The 23138-nt window shown below is 35.3% G+C and overlaps 2 protein-coding genes across 2 annotated transcripts in view; one reads left to right on the top strand and one right to left on the bottom strand.

Moving 5' to 3' along the window:
- Positions 1-23138, top strand: part of LOC114331195 (protein fem-1 homolog CG6966) — a 144421-nt gene that overhangs the window by 11379 nt on the left and 109904 nt on the right. The gene's annotated exons all lie outside the window — the stretch shown is intronic.
- LOC126892174 (transcription factor Adf-1-like) lies at positions 560-22996 on the bottom strand. Its single transcript, XM_050661646.1, has 3 exons — positions 22706-22996; positions 14078-14225; positions 560-1134 (listed from the first exon to the last, which is right to left on the bottom strand). The coding sequence occupies exons 1-3, from the start codon at positions 22860-22862 to the stop codon at positions 666-668; spliced, it is 774 nt and encodes a 257-aa protein (XP_050517603.1). The 5' UTR covers positions 22863-22996; the 3' UTR covers positions 560-665.

Here is a 23138-nt window from a genome sequence, read left to right as displayed (position 1 = left end):
ATCATGAGCTTCATAAAAAAAATAATAAAATCCGCGACTTTGACCCCTTATAACTACCCTCGGCCCCAACTCTGGTTTCCGGTCGTTGGTAAAAGTCATGTACTAAACTAATTCAACATATCCCCGTATAGTTTTTCCATATTACTTATCACGCACAAAATCCGCTTCTATCTCTCCGACTACTCTGTTCTGTGTTTTGGTCTTTTAATAGCCTGATGTCAAATTTTGGATTGACACTACGTCTAACCTTCTTTAGCCTGAGCTTAATTTTGCCAATCAGTGGGTTATGGTCTGACTTGATATCAGCTCCTAGGTATGTCTTGACTGATGCTATGCTGTTACGGAATCTTTTATTAATCATGATGTAATGGGATATAATGAGAGCAAATGGAAGAAAGCACAATAAGCCAAAAGGCTGCAGTGTGACCGGGGTGCATACACGGACGGCTTCCGGGAGAAAAAAATCCATCAAAAAGATACCGGAACTGCATTTCTGATACAGAAAAATTAGGTGTAACAGTGAGGTAAGAAATGTAGTATTTTTTGTAAGTTTTATTAGATATTTTATTAAATTAGTAGTATTTATATGTTACAAACCATCTAACATTCGAATTATCAGTTGATGGCATCGGCGTGGAAACATACTCTGTGATGGATTTAATTTATCAGATGTCACTGAAGTTGTAGTCGACACTGTCACTTGTCGATTGTAGCATACTAAGTTGAATCTCCCTCTCGGTGACCAACTGACAGACTTTCAGTCGAATATCTGCCTGGTCACGTGGTGGAAATGTCTCTACAATATCAGCCATCGAGTCAAGAAATTTTCGTATTGCTGATGGCTGTGATGGACCATGATTTTCAAGAATCCTCTTATATACCAGGGATCGTTCGTCTTGTCTTTTATTTAGTAACTCCAGTGTTGAGTTATGCCTACTTCTTTTCGGGTTTGGTGTTTCTGCACGTTTCTGTGTGTTCTTTTGCATTTCTCTTTGGATGTTTCCTTGCATGCTTTCATGGATATCGTCCTCTTCTATTTCCTCTTGCCCAGTGTTTTGCGTGTCATCTTCAAGGAAGTGTTGCGTAGGTGACGGCAATGTCTGTTGAATCGTTGACTGATTGGTTCGAGTTTCTCTACAAATTAATATAAATTACACCAAAGTCATCAGGAAAATTAAAAAAGTTAAGTCATATGTTTTGAACTAGCTGTTCGATTATACAGGGTGTAACAAAAAAGCAGGTCATAAATTAAATGACATATTCTGGGACCAAAAATGGCTCAATTAAATCTAACTTACCTTAGTACAAATGTGCACATAAAAAAGTTACAGCCCTTTGAAGTTACAAAATGAAAATCTTTTTATAGATATGTATATTGAAAACTATTAGGACTTTTTATTGAAAATTGACATGTGGCATTCTTATGGCAGGAACATCTTAAAAACAATAAAAGTGAAATTTGTGCACCCTATAAAATTTGATGGGGGCTTTGTTTGCTTGAACCTCTCCCCCCAAATATTTGTGTACGTTCCAATTAAATTATTATTGCGGTACCATTAGATAAACAAAATGTTTTTAAAACTGTTTTGTCTCTTAGTACTTTCTCGATAAGCTGGTATGTATCGAGACATTTTGAACGTTTGTAAAATCCAACACATATTTTTACAGGGTTAAGTAAAATTCTAGAGACCTGGTAATCTCTCGCTCTTGTCGTTTCCCCATTACTGAGGATCGTGATTTCTTCCAATATTCCTAACAATGTTTCTCCATTGGCCTCTATCTTCATCTGCTCTAAGAGCTTCGCAGAATGAGTTTCCAGCTGAATGCTTTATTTGGTCAGACCATCTAGTTGGTGATCGTCCTCTTGATCTTCTCCCCGGAACGTTTCCAGAAACAACTAATCTCTCTAAACTGTCGTCACCTCTGCGAACCACGTGACCAAAGAATTGCAGAATTCGTTGCAGACATATTGTGGACAGCCTTATTTTAATATTGAGTTGGTTTAGAAGGAAACGTTTGTCCTATGAGCTATCCAAGGTATGCGTAGCGGTGTCGCGAAAAAAGGTCGCCAACAATTGGTCGAGCGAAAAAATGTCGCGCACATTTGAGCGCGTATCAAAAGGTCGCCGGCGAAAAAACAGCGCCGACGAAATAAGGTCGCGTGCAATTGATCGCGCGAAAAAAGATCGCGTCATGTTTTACATTATTAAAACCATTCAATTGGTTTTCAAAAAGGTTCTAAAGAAATTCTATTTGCATACTTTAACTTTATGCATTATGAGCCGATTAGTCTTGGAATTCCATCTAATTACTTTTTAATGTATTTTGGATGTATAAGAAGATGGGAAAAATAACGTATATCTAAATACTTTTTAATGTATTTTGGATGTGTAGGAAGATGGGAAATATAGGAGAATGGGAAATTATTTCATATGGTATTTTCAGGTTATTCAAGTGAATATACTTGAAAATTGAACAATTTTTAACATGAAGAAAGTATTTTTTTTGTTCTACGTGAATAATTTTAATATATGGATCTAAATTCAGAAAGGTACTTTCCTTCACACTTTTTACAGGCTTAGGACTGTCAGCAAAAAACTGGCGTGTTTAAAAGTGTTTTCTCTTCCTAATCGGATATCGTTAAAAATGTACAGTAATAATAGTTCTATTTACAGTATATATTACATACAAACGAATACCAGGTACCAGTTTACCTATTTTTGGTATTTTCAGAGACCGGTAATTAGCATAATTGGTTCTTAGTAGAAAGTCGTTATGCAGATTAGTGAAGAATAAGTAGTTTAGATAAGGGCACCTTATTGTGTAGGTATTTATTAGGAATTCCATGAAGTCATTACGATAAGACATTATTGGAAATGCTAAAATAAATATTGTACAAAAGTTCTTTGTCTAATTGTGCGTTATTCACTAATGTGGTAATTATTATTCCATATTCGTGAAACGTACTTTTATTACTTTTTAATGTATTTTGGATGTATAAGAAGATGGGAAAAATATCGTATATCTCATTATTCATTAGCTTGTCGATTTGTCAAGATGGTCTTAACTTACGTAAAGAGTCAAAAAGGTGCCAATATGTTGGTGTATAATGGATATATCCATAGAAAGGAAAAAACGATTGATCAAAAGACAATTTGGAAGTGCGCTCAGTACAATAAGCATAAATGTACCGGGAGAGTTCACACAGTGGGAGATGAAGTAGTGAAAAGTACAAGTCACAACCACGTTGCCGATGCGTCAATATTAGAAGCAAAAAAGGCTTGTAACAGAATGAAAGAACTGGCTCATCAAGTTGAACTAACAACACAAGGAATCATAGCTACCGTTTCACAAGAAGTGTCTGTGGGTGCAACTGGGCAGCTACCTTCTATTTCATCCCTAAAGCGAACTATTCAGAACACACGCCAAAGAGTGGAAGCTATTTCGGCAAATCCAAGAAGCTTAACAGAGCTTATTATTCCGGAAGAATACACCAGAAACAATAACGGCGAACCGTTTCTTTTATTTGACAGTGGTCCAAACGAACAGAGAATTTTAATATTTTCCACTGAAAGAAATTTAACTTTGATGGCGAGCTGTGAACACTGGTATGCCGATGGAACATTCACATGTACTCCTCTATTGTTTGGTCAGCTGTATACAATACATGGCGTACAGTATAGCAACGTTATTCCAACTGTTTTTGCTCTACTTCCTAATAAAACTCAGGCAACATACACTCGACTCTTCCATGAATTAAAAACGTTACGACCAGGTTTACGTCCTACAACAATAATGGTGGATTATGAAAAAGCAGCAATTAATGCTTTACAACAAGAGTTTCCTGAAGTCAGAATCCGTGGATGTTTCTTTCATTTCACACAATGTTTGTGGAGAAACATGCAAGGTACAGGACTGCAACAAGTTTATACAGAAGACGCGAATTTTGCTCTACATCTGCGACAATTGGCAGCCCTAGCCTTCGTACCTGAAGTAGATGTTGTTGCAACATTCGGAGAGCTACTGGACAGCGAGTTTTACACTCAAAATGAAAATTTACTAACACCTTTAATAAACTACTTTGAGGATGTATGGATAGGCAGATTGGATCGACGACAACAAAGAAGACCGCCAATGTTTCCAAGGAATCTTTGGAATTGCTTCGAATTTATAGAGGAAGATCTACCGCGTACTAATAATGCTGTCGAAGGTTGGCACAACAGCTTCTCCTCGATATTAAATGCAGCACACCCAAATCTATGGAAGTTTATTACGGGGCTAAAGAAAGAAGAGAGTTTAAATCGATTAAAAGTGGAGCAATACATAGCTGGAAACCAACAACCTCAAAAAAAAAATTTATAAAGATACAGCGCGGCGAATAAAAACGATTTGTTTGCAATACGGGAACCGGCCAAATCTAGAATATTTAAGAGGAATTGCCCAAAATTTTCAACTGCAAGTATAAAAAACTAAAAAACAATTAAAAAAAAATTTAAAAAAAACAAAAAAAAAATAAAAATTAAAAAAACACAAAAAAAAAATAAAAAAAAAATAAAAATTAGAAAAAAATAAAAAAATTAAAATTAAAAAAACTTTTAAACACGCCAGTTACTAACTGCCAGTCCTAAGCCTGGATAAAGTGTGAAGGAAAGTTAAAGTATGCAAATCTGTTATTAATATAAATGTATTCTTTAACTATGATATCTTCAATAAGTACTCACCAGTGACAATGTATTAATGAAATTGTGCCTGTTATATAATTTTTAACCACAATATCATTATTTTATTTGGGAAATTTTATTTTAATAAAGATGGTAGCCCTTAACCTACCCTATCTATATGTAGTATATACCCTGTAAAATATATTAAGCTTATATTAAAACTTACTCTTAAATAACCAAGGGTAAATTTTGCGACACTGCCAAGTCGTGAAATAATACCTCTAGGTACTTTCCCTACAACATTTACAGTTAAAATTACCTTAATTCGACCATTAAATTGGTCGAACATTTTACATGATCAATTTCAAATAGGATTATTTACTTCCAATTATTTTCCTATTATTTAAAGTGGAAAATAAAACTAAAGTCATTTAGAAGTCAATATTGGGTTGACGAAATATTTTTTACCAATAGGTTAAAATGACTAATAAGAAAATATTTAACTGTTTGGGTCATTATTTAACAGCAATCCTTTAGTTCTATTGCATCATCTAAATCTGACCTAAGCCTGGATTAAGTGTGAAGGAAAGTTAAAGTATGCAAATGAAAACATATTTTCTGACGCGATCTTTTTTCGCGCGATCAATTGCACGCGACCTTATTTCGTCGGCGCTGTTTTTTCGCCGGCGACCTTTTGATACGCGCTCAAATGTGCGCGACATTTTTTCGCTCGACCAATTGTTGGCGATCTTTTTTCGTAGATCCATGCGTAGCATTCTTCTCCAGCACCACATCTCAAAGGCATCAATTTTTTGGCGCTCGCATGCGCGAAGAGTCCAAGTCTCTGCTCCGTATAGAAATATTGAGAATACAAGGGCATTCACCAGTCTCATCTTGATATTTTAAGAGATAGATCTGTCTTTCCAAACTTTAGTTAGGCGACTCATCGCATTTTTTGCCATACCAATACGTCTCCTAACTTCTGCTTCACAGTTACCATCGTTAGTTATACTAGATCCAAGATAGACAAAGGTGTTTACTATCTGGTATTCCTGTAACATGTTAGTCAGTTGAATACTGTCGAATCTGTCGACCACCATTATTTTTGTTTTAGTTTTTCAGACCAACTTTATTGCTTTCGAAATGAGTAAAAATAAATTTCGACCACGAGTCAGTATTCTGTTGACCGAGATACAATAGTACCAAGCGGCGCCGCTAGGAGAACACTCCAACAATGCGTCTCAGATTACTTTAACGAAACGTGGTCATTTTGTACTCTAAACCGAGTAAGGTATGAAAAAGAAAAGAAAATAATCGTTTTCGTTTTGATTCAATTCGAGTCTCTTGCCATCCTCTGACACCGTGTTTCGGGGTCTACCCCTTTTCAAAGAGGCTATGCAAGTAGACTGAATTGAATCATAAGGAAACGAAGAAGAACTGCATATATTAAAATATTTGCAGTAGAGTGTGGTTAGTGTTACTCCACCGGCCCATCCTTCTAAAACCATCCTCATGACATGTTCACCATAAATGTTAAAGAAGTCAGGTGACAACACGCATCCTTGTCTAACACCTCTCTCGGTCTTGAATTGGTTTGATAACTTTTGATCTAGTCGTACTGTCGATATATTAGACTGGTACAGATTTTTAATAAGTGTCACCAGGTGCATTGGTACGTCCATTTATATTAAAATTGACCACAGATTTATCCAGCTTACACAATCAAATGCTTTTTGGTAGTCAACGAAGCATATAATCATAGGTACTTGAAATTCTCTAGACTTTTCAATGAGTTGTCTCAGGTTCAGGATTTGTTCCCTTGTACCTTTACCCTTTACAAATCCGGCTTGTTCCTGAGGTATTTGGTAACGTAGATAGGTTTTTAATCTGTTTTTGATAATATGCAACAATATTTTACTAGCATGTGTTATTAGTGACAGTGTGCGGTAGTCAGACCTGGTAATAATATAATGAAAATACTATTCCATAATCTTACTTAACCATTTAAAAATAAGTGTTGGAATTTACAAATAATCAAAATATCTCGATAAAAACTGGCTTATCGAAAACGTCTTCTTCTTCTTTTTAGTCCATAGGCCTTCCCCAAATCTTTCCACATCTGTCTGTCCTTGGTTGCGCTTTTCCAGTGAGTTTCTGCAGCTTTTACAATGTCGTCCTTCCATCGCATCTGTGGTCTTCCTGTTCCCCTTTTTCCTGTCCACGGTCTCCAGTTTTGTATTTCAGCATTCCATCTTTTATCTTCCTGTCTCACATTGTGGCCCGCAAATCTCCACTTTAACCCTGTTATACAGTGGGTGATCAAATTATTAGAGCCACCTAGTAAAATTCAATGTTTTACAGAAAGGGTATATAATTGGGCTGTATAATATATTAATGCATTTTTGTATCCATTTGACTATCTTGTTACACTTTATAAAGTGCAATAAATAGTCTGGCAATATAGTATCGTATAACTAGATCCAAACCCAGACATCCAAAGTGAAAGTTATCGTCCAACACCAAATTGTTCTATATGGTTCACATAATGTTCAGAAAAAGTCACACCATTTTGAGAGTCGGGTTTGGGGGGAGAGGGGGAGAAATCGGTAAATTCGTAGTTTTTTAAGTTTTTCGTCAATATTTCTAAAACTATGTGGTTTAGCATGAACAACCTTCTATACAAAAATGTTCTACATTAAATTTGAAACAAAAAAAGGGCCTATGCATAATCCTTCTAAAATGAACGGTTCGAAAGTTACGGAGGTACCATAATTGGTCCAAAAAAGGCCTAACCCAGACATTAAAAGTAAAAGTTATCATCCAACACCAAATTGTTCTATATGGTCCAGATATTGTTCAGAAAAAAGTTACACCATTTTGAGCGTCCGGTTCGGGGGGGGGGGGGGGGGGTGAAATCGGTAAACTAGTAGTTTTTTTATGTTTTTCCTCAATATTTCTAAAAATATGCTTTAACGTAGACAATGTTCTATACAAAGATATTCTACATCAAATTTAAAACAAAAAAGGTTCTATACATAATTGTTATAAAATCAACGATTCCAGAGTTACGGAGGGTGAAAAGTGGAGGTTTTCGATACTTTTTATATTTTTTGGGCCATTCATAATATTTTTACTGATTGAAAGAAATTTTCTTTAACAGGATTTGCTATTTCAGTGACCGATGGTATGTTAGTGATAAGCCCTTGAACAAACGTCAACCTCACCACCCAAAATCATCATAAATTGCCCAAAAAATATAAAAAATATCGAAAACCTCCACATTTCACCCTCCGTAACTCTGGAACCGTTGAACAATTTGGTGTTGTAGGAAAACTTTTACTTTGGACGTCTGGGCTAGGCCTTTTTTTGGACCAATTATACTATACTACCTCCGTAACTTTGGAACCGTTCATTTTAGAAGGATTATGTATAGGGCCTTTTTTATTTCAAATTTAATGTAGAACATTTTTGTATAGAAGGTTGTTTGTGCTAAACCTCATAGTTTTAGAAATATTGACGAAAAACGTAAAAAACTATGAATTTACCGACTTCTCGCCCCTCTCCCCCCAAACCCGACGCTCAAAAAGATGTGACTTTTTTTTGAACATTATGTGGACATATAGAACAATTTGGTGTTGGAAGATAACTTTCACTTTGGATGTCTGGGTTATGTCATTTTTTGAATCAATTCTATCATATAGTGGCAACACGCGTGCGTGCCAATGCGTGACTCAGATGCCATTTTTTGTCAGTGCTGCCCAGCCTAGCTTGCAACTCGTGTGCATATTATTTTGTATTTTTAATGTTTAGAGTTATAATAAATTTTGAGAGTTTCCATTGCTCTCTAGTGATATTCTGACAGTCCGTTACTATTTTTTGTAAATTTAGTAAACATTGCACGTTCGTTACACTAGTGGTACCAGAATATCATGGGAAAGCCAAAGACATCTCACCAAGGAAAAAACAGAAATAAAAACTTTATTATTCAACACTAATCACTACAATAGAAACATAGCATCCATTTCTAAAGCTTCAGAGGCAACTGTGGACCGTATAAAGAAAAAAATTACATAAATTATTAAACAAAAAGTAAAATTCTCCGAGGTGGCTCTAATAATTTGATCGCCCACTGTATGTTCTGTTACATTTTTTTACTTTTGTTTTCTGTCTTGGAGTTCTATTCCCAACATGGATCTTTCCGCTTTTCTTTGAGTTACATATTTCTATTTTGTTTATGTTGGCCTTTGTCAATGTCAATGTTTCTGAGCCATACGTCATAAAAGGAAGGATGCACTAATCAAATACACTTTTAGGTACTGTTGTATCTTTGTGCTTTTTAGTATCCATTTTAACTTTCCAAACGCTGCCCACGCCATCGAAAACGTACTAAGAGGCAAAACAGTTTTAGAAACATTGATTTTGTACTAGTAGTACCACATTAATAATTTAATTGGAACGTAAAAAATATTTGGGAGGGTTTAATGGAACCACACCCCTATAAAAGTTTTATGGGGTGCACAAATTTCAGATTTATTTTTGTTTAAGATGTTCCTGCCATAAGAATGCCACATGTCCATTCTCAATATCTAATAGTTTTCGATATACTATACACATTTGTACTAAGGTAAGTTGGGTTCAAACCCAAGGTACCCACAAGTTGTACCCAAACAATAAATAGACAATGGAGGAAATCACTACTGGATGTAAGATCTATGAGAGGGGCAGATGTAGGGTCCGATCATGTATTAGTGATAGCGAAATTTACCGTTAAGCTGCGAGCAAGAGCAAAGAGAACACAGAATAGAGAAAAATACAATGTTCACTGGATCAGAGATGGAAATAACATACAGAATGAATTCAGAGAGCGAATGCAGAATAATTGGAGAACGGCCGGCGACATAGAGGAAGCCACTGTTGAGGAACTCTGGAACAAGTATAAAGAGACGATAAAGAAAACGGCAGTGGAAACAGTTGGCTACAAGAAAAACAGTAACAAACCCTGGATGACAAAAACAACATGGGATAAGATACAAGAACGTAAACAAATTAAAGTCAAGTTACTAGGAATGAAAGACGACGATGAGAAGCAACGATGAGAACAGAAATACTGGGAAAAAAACAAAGAAGTCAGAAGAAACGCAAGAAATGACAAAAAAAATATCACACCGAACTCATTAATGAAGCTGAAAATGCGGCAAGAGAAAACGACCTAAAAAAATTGTATGACATCACAAGAACCTTGACAAGAACAAGCCAAAATGGTACCACTAAAATAAAAGATAAAGATGGTGTCATACTGAAAACAGAACAACAAATTCTTACTAGATGGACGGAATATTTCAAAGAAATGTATGAAGAACTATGTAAGAATGACTATCAGGAATACACTATATTCTCATAACTCCTTTATTTGGTTAAATTAATACCATATAAATGTACTCAGTTGATAGGATAGAACATTATTCTGCTCTAACGGCAGACACTATATTCTCATAACTCCTTTATTTGGTTAAATTAATACCATATAAATGTTCTAACGGCAGAATAATGTTCTATCCTATCAACTGAATACATTTATATGGTATTAATTTAACCAAATAAAGGAGTTAGAAGAATATAGTGTATTCCTGATAGTCAACCCCATTCGAGTACAGTAAATATCCGCTTACCACCATAAGAATATAATAAACGAAATAGAAGAGGAACCTAACAGCAGCGGCGGATCCAGAAGTGTTAAGAGGGGGGGCCGATCGGCTAAATCTTTAGATAGTTTTCTACTACGCCGGCCTTTTTTAGCCTACCGACCCACCGGAAAAGTCCCGTACTATCTCTGTATCTTTAGAGTACGAAGGGTGAGTCAAGTCCCACAGCACTTAGGCCACAATTGACCCATTGTGCATCCTCCCAGGGGGCTGTCGTCCTTAGCTCATTGTTCATCCTACCATTTCCAGGAAGGTGGACAAATAACCAGGGAACATCTCCCCTATGTCGGCACGTGTAGGACAAAGGTCGCCGAACGCATACTCTCGTATTGACGAAAACTCCAGCCATTCATATAGCATATAGAACATGCTCGACAGTTTCGTCATCTCGTTCACACGTCCTGCATAGAGGTGTGTCTCCTAGCCCCAGTGTGTGAAGGTGTTTTCTTACTTGACAATGGCCAGTTAAAAAACCAACTGTCAAGCGTAGGTTTTTCCTGGTCATAAGTTCTACCTTCTGGCTGAGACAATGGTCTACCAGATCTTCCATCTCCTTTGTTGGTGGTACGGTGACTGCAACTGAGGGTAGGTAAACCGATGCTAGTATTAACTCTATTTTTGCCTTTTGACCATGGCAATTTTACTTTAACCGCAGTTATGTCTGAGGTGCAAAGCTTCACGAGGGGGAGGCTTTGATTTTTCTGGGAACATATATTGCTGTTCTCGGTTGTTGGTTGTTTTTTAAGCTGAAGATTTGACCATTTAGACTGATAAAACCAGTTATTTTGGTCTTAGTTATCCAAGGTTCTCGGATTAATCCTATTGCATTCTCCGTTACATCCAGGTCACGGCAGATTGTCGTCGTTGCCACCTTTTTGTGTTGGAGATTGCATTGAATAATAATTACTTTTTTCCCGATGTCCTTGGCCATGGCGAAGGTGTCGTACTAATTCTTTTAGGCGTTCATTTCCTCCTCGATTGAGGAGGCGACAACCTTAGTCACTTTGCGCTTCCTCTGCAGGGTTCGTCGACCACCATCTGAGGGTCGTCGTCCTGCTGTGGACCATGGGTGTCTCAGTCTCAGTGACCGTCTCCGGCTGCCGAGTAGGTTCCCTTGGACGCGTAGCTCAGCCTCATTGGTCTTTTCTTAACGACAGCCGTCTACGATTCCAAAGACGAACGGGTGTCTCGAAACAGGTGGAATATCGAAAATTGTTATTAAGAAAAGTTGTTTGGAATTAAAAAATTTGTTTTAATGTTCAATTACATCCTTCTAATTAAAATATTGTACTTTTTTCCCGATGTCCTTGGCCATGGTGAAGGTGTCGTACTAATTCTTTTAGGCGTTCATTTCCTCCTCGATTGAGGAGGCGGCAACCTTAGTCACTTTGCGCTTCCTCTGCAGGGTTCGTCGACCACCATCTGAGGGTCGTCGTCCTGCTGTGGACCATGGGTGTCTCAGTCTCAGTGACCGTCTCCGGCTGCTGAGTAGGTTCCCTTGGACGCGTAGCTCAGCCTCATTGGGCTTTTCTTAACGACAGCCATGCCCTCGTCTCCGATTCCAAAGACGAACAGGTGTCCGTTTGGATCAGTCTTTACCTCGTGGTGAAAGGTGCACTGTCTCGTAACTGACATGTCTGGACTTTACGCCGTTAGCCTCTGCAGCACTCTTTCTGGGAAATCGGAGGTGGTAGTAACATCCCCCGAGATCCATAGAGAGGCTTTGGTAAGCTTCCGGAGCTTATCCTGACTTATAACAGCTAGTGACGCTTCCTCCCACGGTTTGAAGTCATCTATAACCTTTTCCAGCCACTCAGTCGTCACCACATACTACTCTGATGATCTCACCAGAATAGGTCCACGATTTAAACGTGTGGCTTTTGCTTGACTGTTGGAGTTGGACAAGATTGCTCTGTCCAATTCCTCCATCAGGCTGCGTTTGATAAGGTCTTCCCGGTCAGCAGTGACCGAGTGACCTTGCCTTACGGGTTTACCTAATCTATGATAGCGACCTTAAGGTGTGTCACGGCGACTTCTGCGAAGCTTTGGGAAGGGGCAGTGGCGTTTCCGCTTCTGCGTTCTTTCTTGTGCCTCTGCAGCCTGCCTTCCGTGGAAGTGCTTGGGTGAAGGCGCTTCACATCGGCGCCTGTCGCCTGTCGGTTCCTGTCCACTTTTGGAGGTGGAACTATTGTCAGAGACTCTGATGCGAGCACCTTCACCTTTGTTTTGGGAGGGGCTAGAGAGGTATGGGTGGCTCCAGTAGGCTCGTAGGTATCTTCCTGGCCTTCCTCCTTTTTTTACCTCGGCACCACAGGGTCTGAGGCGTTTTGGTCGATTTCTCTGAGGTGATCCGTGTCCAGTCTTTGTTTGGGCCGATGTTTGAGGTGAACATTGCTGTCCATCCTCCACTCCGGCTTTCGACTGAAGTGAACGTTTTGTCCTGTACTAATAAAATTTATTTATAATTCATATAATATAAAATTTATATTTATAGGTATATATATTTATATAGATATATGTAATTAATACATATATCTTAGTCAATATTATAAAATCTATTATAAAAAATGTCTAATTATCTGTTTGGAAAAAAAAGTTAAATCACTTGGTTTGAGAGGGGGGGCCGATCGCCCCCATCGCCCCCCCTTGGATCCGCCACTGCCTAACAGACAACCAATGAACATGAACACCGAAGAATTTCACCCATGAAGAGATAAAAGATGCAATTATTATTCCTGATAGTAATCGACTGGATCATGTCTAAGGCTACTAGTAATAAGACTGGAATAAGATGGAATGTTTTTAACCAACTTGAGGACTTAGAATTTGCAGATGACATATGCCTTTTAACAGAAAAAAGACAACGCATGCAACGCAAAACTGAAAAAGTAGCAGGGAAGAAGGTCGGACTTAACATAAACGTCAGAAAAACTAAGATAATGAAAATAAATACACCAAGAGAAATGGGAATATCACTGGTAGGCACGGAATTAGAAATGGTAGAGAAATTTAACTACTTGGGCAGTATTTTGAACAACAAAGGAGGGACGGAGGAGGACGTAAAACGGAGAATAGGAATAGCTCAAAACGCATTCAATATGTTAAGGAAAATGTGGTCTTCACGTCAGATGACAAGTAAAACCAAGATAAGATTATTCAACAGCAACGTGAAGACTGTGTTATTATACGGAGCAGAAACTTGGAAAGTGTCAAGAAAATGTATCGGACAGATGCAAGTGTTTATGAATAAATGCCTAAGGAAGATTCTTAACAATTACTGGCCAAACCGCATATCAAACCAAGTATTATGGACAAGACCAGGTACCTATATCTAAGACAATGTGCAAAAGGAAATGGAGTTGGATGGGGCACACACTAAGAAGATACAGACATAGCGAGGCAAGTCCTATAATACACACCACATGGCAAGAGAAGACCAGGTAGACCCGTAGAAAGGTGAAAAAGAAGTGTGAACAAAGAAATTAATGCTATTGGGAAAACCTGGGCAGAAATAAAGATTAGTGCAAAGGATAGGACAGAATGGAGGCAGACAGTTGACGCCATATGCTCCGCATGGAGTGAAGAGGAATAAATAAGTAAGTAAGTTGGGTTCAATCGAACTATTTTTGATCCCAGAATATGTGATTTAATTTATGACCTGCCTTTTTGTTAAACCATATAAATTTCGTTATAAGAAAATATAAAAATCCTTACCGTCTCTCCTGTTCACTTTCTGATAAAAATGACAGCAGTGTTCCGTATTCCCAACTTGTATCTACTCCTGTTGGTCCAGTTCCCAATTCCTTTCTCTTTTTGTGGTATTGGTCGCGAAGACTTCTCCAGCGTTTTTTGCATTCTGGAACTAATACGTTTGTGATATTGATTTGATTATTTTTTCAGGAGATAACAGAGAACTACATGGATATACTCAGTGACGATTCTATACCAAAAAAACGCTGGACGGAAGGGCCGCCCGAGAACTTTATCGTACATTAACGTTATTGTACTAGATACTGGCATTCTATAAAAATAACAGTTACTCGTTATTTTGATATTTTAGAGACATCTTGTATACTTGAAAATATTTTATGGTTCTACGCATTATTAATTCCTGCATTTGAGAAAATGTTCGATGCCATATTTCGGGAACCTACTATAGATTATTGCATAAATCAATAGAATATTAGAATATTACTTTCATTTCAAATTAGTTCATTTTTCAGAGAAATTAATACTTTACAATATTTGCATTTTCATTATTTTCTATTACGCCAGTCAATGCGCGAGAGTAAGAACAAGATATTACCTCGGAATTCTACGCTACTGCATCGATTTTAATGAAATTTTGGGAGTAGCCCAATCTCCTAATTCAAAGTCTATCCTACATACTATGGCGCTTTTATCACGGGAGCGGTTCCCACCCTTCTCGGGAGTGGAACATTTTTATTTTCGAATTACATGGAGAAAAAGGAAAATTTTTAAGAAAATTTAAATATGCGCTCTATAATTTGATCTTATTTTTTTCAAAAACATTTCATTTTAAACACGTCCAACTTTTTGAAAGTAGAAATAACACTATATTAAAAGGTAGTGCAGAAGAACAACGATGCATTTAAATTCTGGTGGATGAGGGGTTAAATATATGTACTTATTTTGTATGTACGTATTTTTCCTTAAAGTACATTGACTAATTTAGTCATATATTTTTTTGCACCATATCTCGATTAGTTTGAATGTAATTGACATTTAACAGGTGCTCGTTTTAAAGGCCTTTTCAAACACTACAAAAGGCGTTGGTAGCACTAAAACCTACCGTTCCTCTGCTATTTCAAGTTGAATACACCAATTTGAGCATGCACCAAAAAACAAACTCTTTTCACCTACCATATCTCTTTTTGTATTATAAATAGAAGATTTACGAAGGAACGAATCTCTTTGATATTTATAATCTAAAAATGTTTTATATAGTATTTTTAGTTCGATGCATAGTTTTTAAGGTATTCACAAAAAATCGTCCGAAAAGGTGTCATTTTTCAATGAAAATGGTCAATTTTCAACTATGCATAACTCAAAAAGTATTGAGTTCTCAAAAAAAAGTATAGACCAGGTTTTGCTTAGAAACAGGTTCTCTAGCCACTTCCGTGGTTATTTTGACCAACAAATTTTCCACCCCCTTGAAGGGGTGGGAACCGCTACAAGATAAAAAGCGCCATAGTATATAGGGTAGATTTTGTTTCTTGAGCTATTCCCTACTTACTGTGAAAATATCAAGTACATCGATGTAGTCGGATGGAATTCGGAGCCAAATACCCTCATACTACCCAAATACTGTCCCATAATAATGATCTGCTATGATCGCGTGAGAGAGGAGACACACAAGATTATAGCAAAATTTCTATTTACTGTAACTTTTCGAGTTTTTGAGCTACAGCAACGAGTTTTATGTCATTGGAAAGGTAATTTTGCATTCTTTCAAAATATGTAAAAATATAAAGAGCGGATCTAAAAAATTAAGATTTTTTTTTCGTTTCCGATTCAACCGGAAGCCATATTTTGGGTAAAATTTATTGTGATAATAAATAATAAAGTACCATATATGTCTGCCAAATTTCAAATTTTAGTTTCTATTACTTATAAAAATTTCATAACTCCCCTCCTATGGGGAGTTAAAAAATCTGACTAATGTCATTCAATTTACCGATAGAATATCAAAAATATATCAAAAAAGAATGTGTGTACTTTGTACGCACGTAAGAAGTTATACTTCTATTATATAATTTCAACGAAATCAATATACTTTAAACAGTTTCTCTACTACTTTCCAAAAATTTTTATTAAAACAATACCAAAAATTAAAAAAATAAAAGAATAAAACACACACAAACACATTGAAAAATGCCACAAATGATTTCTGAACAATAATTGTTGCCAAAAATTTTAATTAAATACGTATTTTCTAAAAAAAATTATATAATATACTTACAATCATAAAATCTATAAAAAAAATAAAAAAATGATATAACTTGCATTGGACTTGAACCTACTTCCCGTGTATCCCGCCGTACGAGAGTCGAAGCGATTTCAAACTGCACCACCTTCGCGTATACGTCATGCGAGAATATACACAAACTGAACAACTTTTTGACATTTTGTTTATATGAATTTTTATTAGTTTGATTTTTGTCGAATTAAAATACAACAATATATAGAGTAAGAAAACGATACATTAGATGAAAATTTGTAGAAAGTTTGTTCGTAATCAGATTATGTAAATTAAAGCATTGCCTACTAGGGGTATAGCATAGCAAGTACTAGGTAAGTACATTATTTTTTTTTACATTTTCCAAATAGGTATGAAGATAATTTTTTATTGGAATACAACTGAAACATTTAGAATTACGTACCTGTAGCTTTTCAAAACTATTTAAAAAGTCATTATAATTATAAATTTGATTTTATTTCTGTCCTCACAACAATAAAAACTAATATATTATACAACATTTTTGTTTACCGATAACCTCCATATTGAACAATTATTGACAGATCATTTCAGCACCCAATCAGAGCCCGTATAAAGACTAATACCAAACTTTCGGCGTGCGTATGCGCGCAGATCAATATAAATTCACCCTCAATCTCAATCGCGCCTAAAGAAGTATTACTTCAAAAATAAACAAATTCCTTGGAGCCATTTTTGAGAAAATCTAGTTCAAAGTTATGGACGAGATTCTGCAGAAAGAATCCAAATCACACTTTGTTAAAACTGAGATATTAGCCAAAAACTTTACGATAAAATTTAAAATTCTCTATTAAAAATAATCTTGGTTTAACATTAAAATCGTCAATATATGCATTAGATTTGATTTCACACATACTGTTTTGATTCAAGAAAACAGTTGTTTTAAACAAAAAATCCACTTTTGTGGCTTGGTTCCCTTCTGCAAAACAACTTAAGTGAATTCAAAGTTAACAAACATTTATTGTCTGTTATTGAGTTACATAATCAGGCGTATAATTTAAAAAAATGTTAATATGAAATTACTGGGATTTAATAATTTGTTCGATTTCAAAATATGGAAGTCCCGTGAATTCAAGAAAATAGTTGTTTTAAAAAAATCCAATTTTGTGGCTTGGTTCCCTTCTGCAAAACAACTTAAGTGAATTCAAAGTTAACAAACATTTATTGTCTGTTATTGAGTTACATAATCAGGCGTATAATTTAAAAAAATGTTAATATGAAATTGCTGGGATTTAATAATTTGTTCTGTAAGTCCCGTGAATACAAAAAAAAACAGTTGTTTTAAAAAAATCCACTTTTTTAGCTTGGTTCCCTTCTGCAAAATAACAAAAAAGTGAATTTGCATAAACGAACCAACCCACATAGATCTTTTCTGCAGAACGCTGTCATGCTGCAACGATAATGTTGGTTGGTTCTTTCGCTCATATAGGACGGTATATATCGTATGTGGCTTGGTTCTTTTCTGCACAAGTAACTACGGGGTATTTTACAACCTATGAGACTGTTAATAGGAAAAATACATATTTGTGGTTTTGTTCCTTTCTGCAGAATCCCGTCCTAATGTCAAATTTTGACCCCTTAAATATAGGCAACCCATAACTTTTCTGAAAAACGATAATATTCTTCTTATAGCCCCATCTTTAGGCTATACAACGACTTTTTCAAATTAAACTTATCTTAAACATGTGTTTAGATAGGTAAGGAAATGTATCGGGTGGGCGGTCGGCCATGTTGGCCGCCATTTTGAATTTGGAAATGTCAAATTCCGTATTTCTATTTACCTATCCTACCTATCGATGAGCTAACTTTTCGTTAAATTTCATTCGTTTCGGTCAAAATTTGCAAAACTGGGCCCCAAATAATTCCCCTATTTCGGCCCCCCTTTAAGAGTTTTTTTTAAAGCTTAGTTTCTCGACAAAATTCTCTTAAACTTTGTAACATTCCTGTTTTCTTTGGGAAAAATTTCTCACTTGTGTTCAAAATTTTTCTGATGGGTGAGAGGAGTGTGTAACGTTACAAACGTCACATCTTTGATATTTTATTTTTAAATAATTATTTTACCTTATTTCCTTTAATATTTCATTAATAATTATCTACTTCTAATTGGTTTACTTATTTTCCCCTTTAAAAATCGGTTGGCGCTCTCTTTTATTACCCTCTTTTATTATCTTCTATTTACTATATCTCTTTTCATTTAAATCAACATACTGAACGTACCCTGTATACATTCTTACTCCGTAAGTATCTGTCTCAATTCGGAACATGCCCGCCACCTATGTCGCACTGTCATGAAAGTGTCACTTCATACTTCATCCCTACCAGAAGACACAAACTGGAAGGGAAAAATTAATCCTTAAAAAGGCATGTAATTCCAAAATTAAATCATTTTGATCCATCAAATCATTCCTCTTGGGGTAAGGATAATATTATATTGTAATTATATTTCTCCATCTAACAGTTTTTATATTGTTTTTTTTATCTAACCTAACTTCTAATGTCAGACCATGTGTTCTGATATTTTAGTTTCAAATATATTACCTTTTTAATTTACATATATGCATGTTTAGTAATCAAAATTTTAACTATCCTCCTCATCTAAATTCTATGTAATTTACCCTTGCCAATTACTATTTCTGAATACTATTTGGCAAAGGTACATTTTGGTTTTTCTTCTTGATCGTTGATATGTGTTTACTCTTCTAGTTTTTGGAATAAGATCACCGTTCTCCCTCCGGGAGTTTCAACAACCCTCAGATCGCCGGCGACAGGGCCGCGTTTAGGTCAATTCACGCCCTAGGCAATTCTCTAGTAGCCGCCCTTCAAACATGCATCTACCATTTTTGCGAAAAAAAAATTGCAGAAATTTTTATTTAAATAAGAATACACTAAAAATGGATTTAAAATACGATGTTTATATACCTATAACAGAAAAAATCGTCACTCCAGTTCGATCACATCAGAGAATTCTTTTCAAAAAAAAATTTTTTTTTAACAAAATCGACAAATTGTTAACACGCTCTTGCGTCATACTTGATGAGAAATTATTTTTAATTCTTGACATTTTCGAAAATGACCTTTCAGCGGACACGTTGGAAACTGGGATGCACAAATAAATGTGCAAAGCAATGTCAAAATTAGGGAAAATATCTTTCAATCCACTGCAGTCACTGAAGGTTTTCACCTCCGATTTCGTCGAACCTCCATCGATTTTCATGAAAATGGTAAGTAGTTAGAGGATAGCCCAAGGAACAAAGGTGACATAATGCCAACTTGCGCTTTTACCGTGGTGGTGGATGCCACCCCTTCTCAGGGGTGAAAATTATTATTTTTTAAACAATACCATAAATCGATAGAGACAAATTCTAAGCAAAATTTGTTATATAAAGTTATTAATATAAATCAATACTTTTTGAGTTATTAAAGATAAAACATTTTATTTTTTTCGTAAAAAATGCATGTTTTAAAGCTGTTTTTCACATAACTCAAAAACTATAAGCTTTTACAAAAAAGTTATTATTACCAAAATTAAAGATAATAAAAATCTAAATACACTCCTTACTTAAAGAACTAAACTAATGTTAATTCAACGTGAGTTATGGGTAATTGAATGTATATTTTTTTGACGAGTACGCAAATCTAAGTATTCAAGCTTAAATAACGGGAAAACGATGCATTTTATAAAATATACCTGTAAAATATAATGATTTCAACAATTTTGACCGGTTTAGAATTCATATTTTTGAAAAAAGATATGATTTAAGAAAATCAGAATTTTTAAAATTATCGTAATTTTCATTTTCTTTTGATAATAACCCCAAAAATTCTCAGTATACGTAAAAAGTGATATATGTAGGTATAACCAAATTTTAGTTTTTTTCTGTATCAAATATTTTACCTTTTTACTATTTCTGTAGGGTAAAAAATAACCGAGATAAGTTTAAGCTTAAATTTTGCTGCGAGAACCATGTAACCGGGGCCAGTCAACCTTTTATTTTTAAAAAAGTAAGGGGTTTAAAAGATTCAATTTAACGTGGTTTAATAGCCATTAAAATTAGCTTTCAAATGGTTTTCAGGAAAACCTGATACCGTAAAAATTAACGGAGTTATTAAAAAAAACAATAAATTTTTTGGAAAAATTTTAAAAAGATAGATTTTGAAAAATATTTGGTGCATAAATTTTAATGCTATTAACTTGTTTGGGGGCTAATTTTATAGCTAGATATTTCTAAGTAGTTTGACAAATGTTTAAAAAGGTTATGTTATAAAATGCATCATTTTCCCGTTATTTAAGCTTGAATAGGTACTTAAATTTGGGTATTCGCCGAAAAAAATATACATTCAATTACTTATTATAACTCATTTTTAGTTAACATTAAAAGGTTTTTCCAGTAAGGAGTTTATTTCGTTTTTTATTAGCTTTAATTTTGGTAATAATAACTTTTTAGTAAGTAAAATCTTATAGTTTCTGAGTTATTTATGAAAAATCGGTGCAAAAACATGCATTTTTCTCACGAAAAATTAAAATTTTTGGTCTTTAATAACTCAAAAAGTTTTGGTTTCTTTTAATAACTTTATGTAACAAATTTTGCTTAGAATTTGTCCCTCAATCTAATTTTGGAGATATTTTTCACCCCCAGGGTAAAAGCGCAAGTTGACACCACGTCACCTTTGTTGCTTGAGATATCCTCTAACCACTCACCAATTTTCATGCAAATCGATGGAGGTTCAACGAAATCGGAGGTAACAGCTCATATCCACATTCAGTGACTGCACTAACTCTTCTTATGTCAATTAATTGGTGATTTTATTGTGATATCCAAATGACCCTTTAAGTGAATGGATTCATGTATGAATGATGTATCTTGGTCGTTTTTATTTTGTATCAGATTTTCAGCTTCTTTAATAATTTCTTCATAGCTTAATTTTCGCAAATCTGTTAATAACACGAAAATGTTGATAAATAAGTCGATAAGATTCCAGACGTCTATTTGGGTGTCTTATCAGAGTGTCGATTATAATATAGAATGCGTGGATTTTCATCTCATCACTAGCTGAAAAGTTTAGTTCATCATCGGCCTCCTCGTCAAATTGAATTTTCCTTTTTCTCTTTCTTATTTCTTTATATGTTTTATTTGGGCAAAATTTTTTGGCTTCCTTGCGGTAAAGTAATTTGAAAGAGATTCATACTCTTTAATGACAGAACTCAGATCCATAATTTTTATACTTATACAAATATTTTTTGTACAGTATTTTTGCCGCCCTCTCATAATGTGCTGCCCTAGGCAACTGCCTATATTGCCTAATGGATAAAGCTGCCCTGGCCGGCGATACAACAACGAGGACCATGTCATCAGGGCTGCAACCACATAACCAAGACTGCAACGACCAACATCCGTAGGCCTGGTGGAATACAACACCTACAACCCCAGAGCCCGTTGCAGAACCAGCAGCAGTACCATACGACATCAAGAAGATACCATCAGCTACCAAAAGCCATAAGTATAATTCAGAATTGTTAGTTTTTGGCAAGAATTTGAATACATTTGTTAATGCAATTTACTAAGTCATTTTATTTATTATATCTTTATGAACAATAAACATGATTGGTTAAAATATATTGTTTTGTTTGCTACCATTCTAAATTTTCAGAGTTCATATCTAAGGTTAGGACAAGACGAACACACACCTGAGTGACTGAGCTAAGCTAAGGGACTAACGATGGTTATCTTGGTTAGTTGAGGTAATATTTTCGAATATTATTTCAATTAGCTGGGGTAGTCCATCGCTTACTCGTTTCAACTTACTCATACCGAATTTCATCGAAATCGGTCTAGTAGTTTTTGCTGGGCGGTGGCGACATACGTACGTACGTACATACTTCCGACATGTTTTTTTAATTGCTTTTTAGACTCAGGGCATCAGGGGGACTCAAAACGTCGAAAAAAAGTGAAATCTGAAAAAAAAAAATTTACGATCCTATAACTTTATCTATTAGTAAAAACGTAATTATATTTTAAACTATCTCGTATAATATTACAAAACCCTATATTTTAAAAAAAGAAGACATCGAGGAGAATCCAAAAATGTAAAAATATACAAGGTGTTCCATTTAAAAAAAAAACATAAGTTTGTGTCACTCTGTCAATACGGGTGGCCCTGTATATTTGAAAATACTTTTAAAGTATGGTACTATCTGTGCCCCAACTTTTACCTAAATAACTTTTTTTCTTGTTTCTTACGACAAACGCGTAATTGGACTTCCTAGCACTAATGTCCCACCGTGTATAGTCACAGTATAGTGTATAGTATTTTTAAAAACTTACTTGGCATATCAATTATTTCACTTATTTTTTCCCAGCATTTGTGTTTTTCTATATTGCTTTTATAATTTACATCACTGGTATCGTATATTGTCCTGTTGCTTTTTATTAATTCGATAAGCAGCTCATATTGTTCTTTTTTACTATTTGTTTTACTCATTTCGGCAGGATAAAACGTGTATTATTACCAGCCGTACGTTGGCGTTGTAATGCTCGAGGATAACTACAGACAAAGACGCTGCGTCCAACATTTGAAGTCGCTCATAGCAGATAGAGATAGGTGCTGCGTTCGACGTCCAATAGAGGTCATTTTATTGAATAAAAGCATGCAGACATGACCTTCTGCGTGACGGTGAACGCAGCGTATGGTGTATATGAAGCCAGCGTTGCCACATTTTATTTAGAAAACGTATTGCATGTTTAGCTAAAATCTACT

This window comes from Diabrotica virgifera, chromosome 9, assembly GCF_917563875.1.
Source record: "Diabrotica virgifera virgifera chromosome 9, PGI_DIABVI_V3a".
In the NCBI taxonomy this organism is placed as follows: Eukaryota; Metazoa; Arthropoda; class Insecta; order Coleoptera; family Chrysomelidae; genus Diabrotica; species Diabrotica virgifera.
Note: the sequence above shows the minus strand (reverse complement) of the source record. Positions and strands in the feature narration are given on the sequence as shown.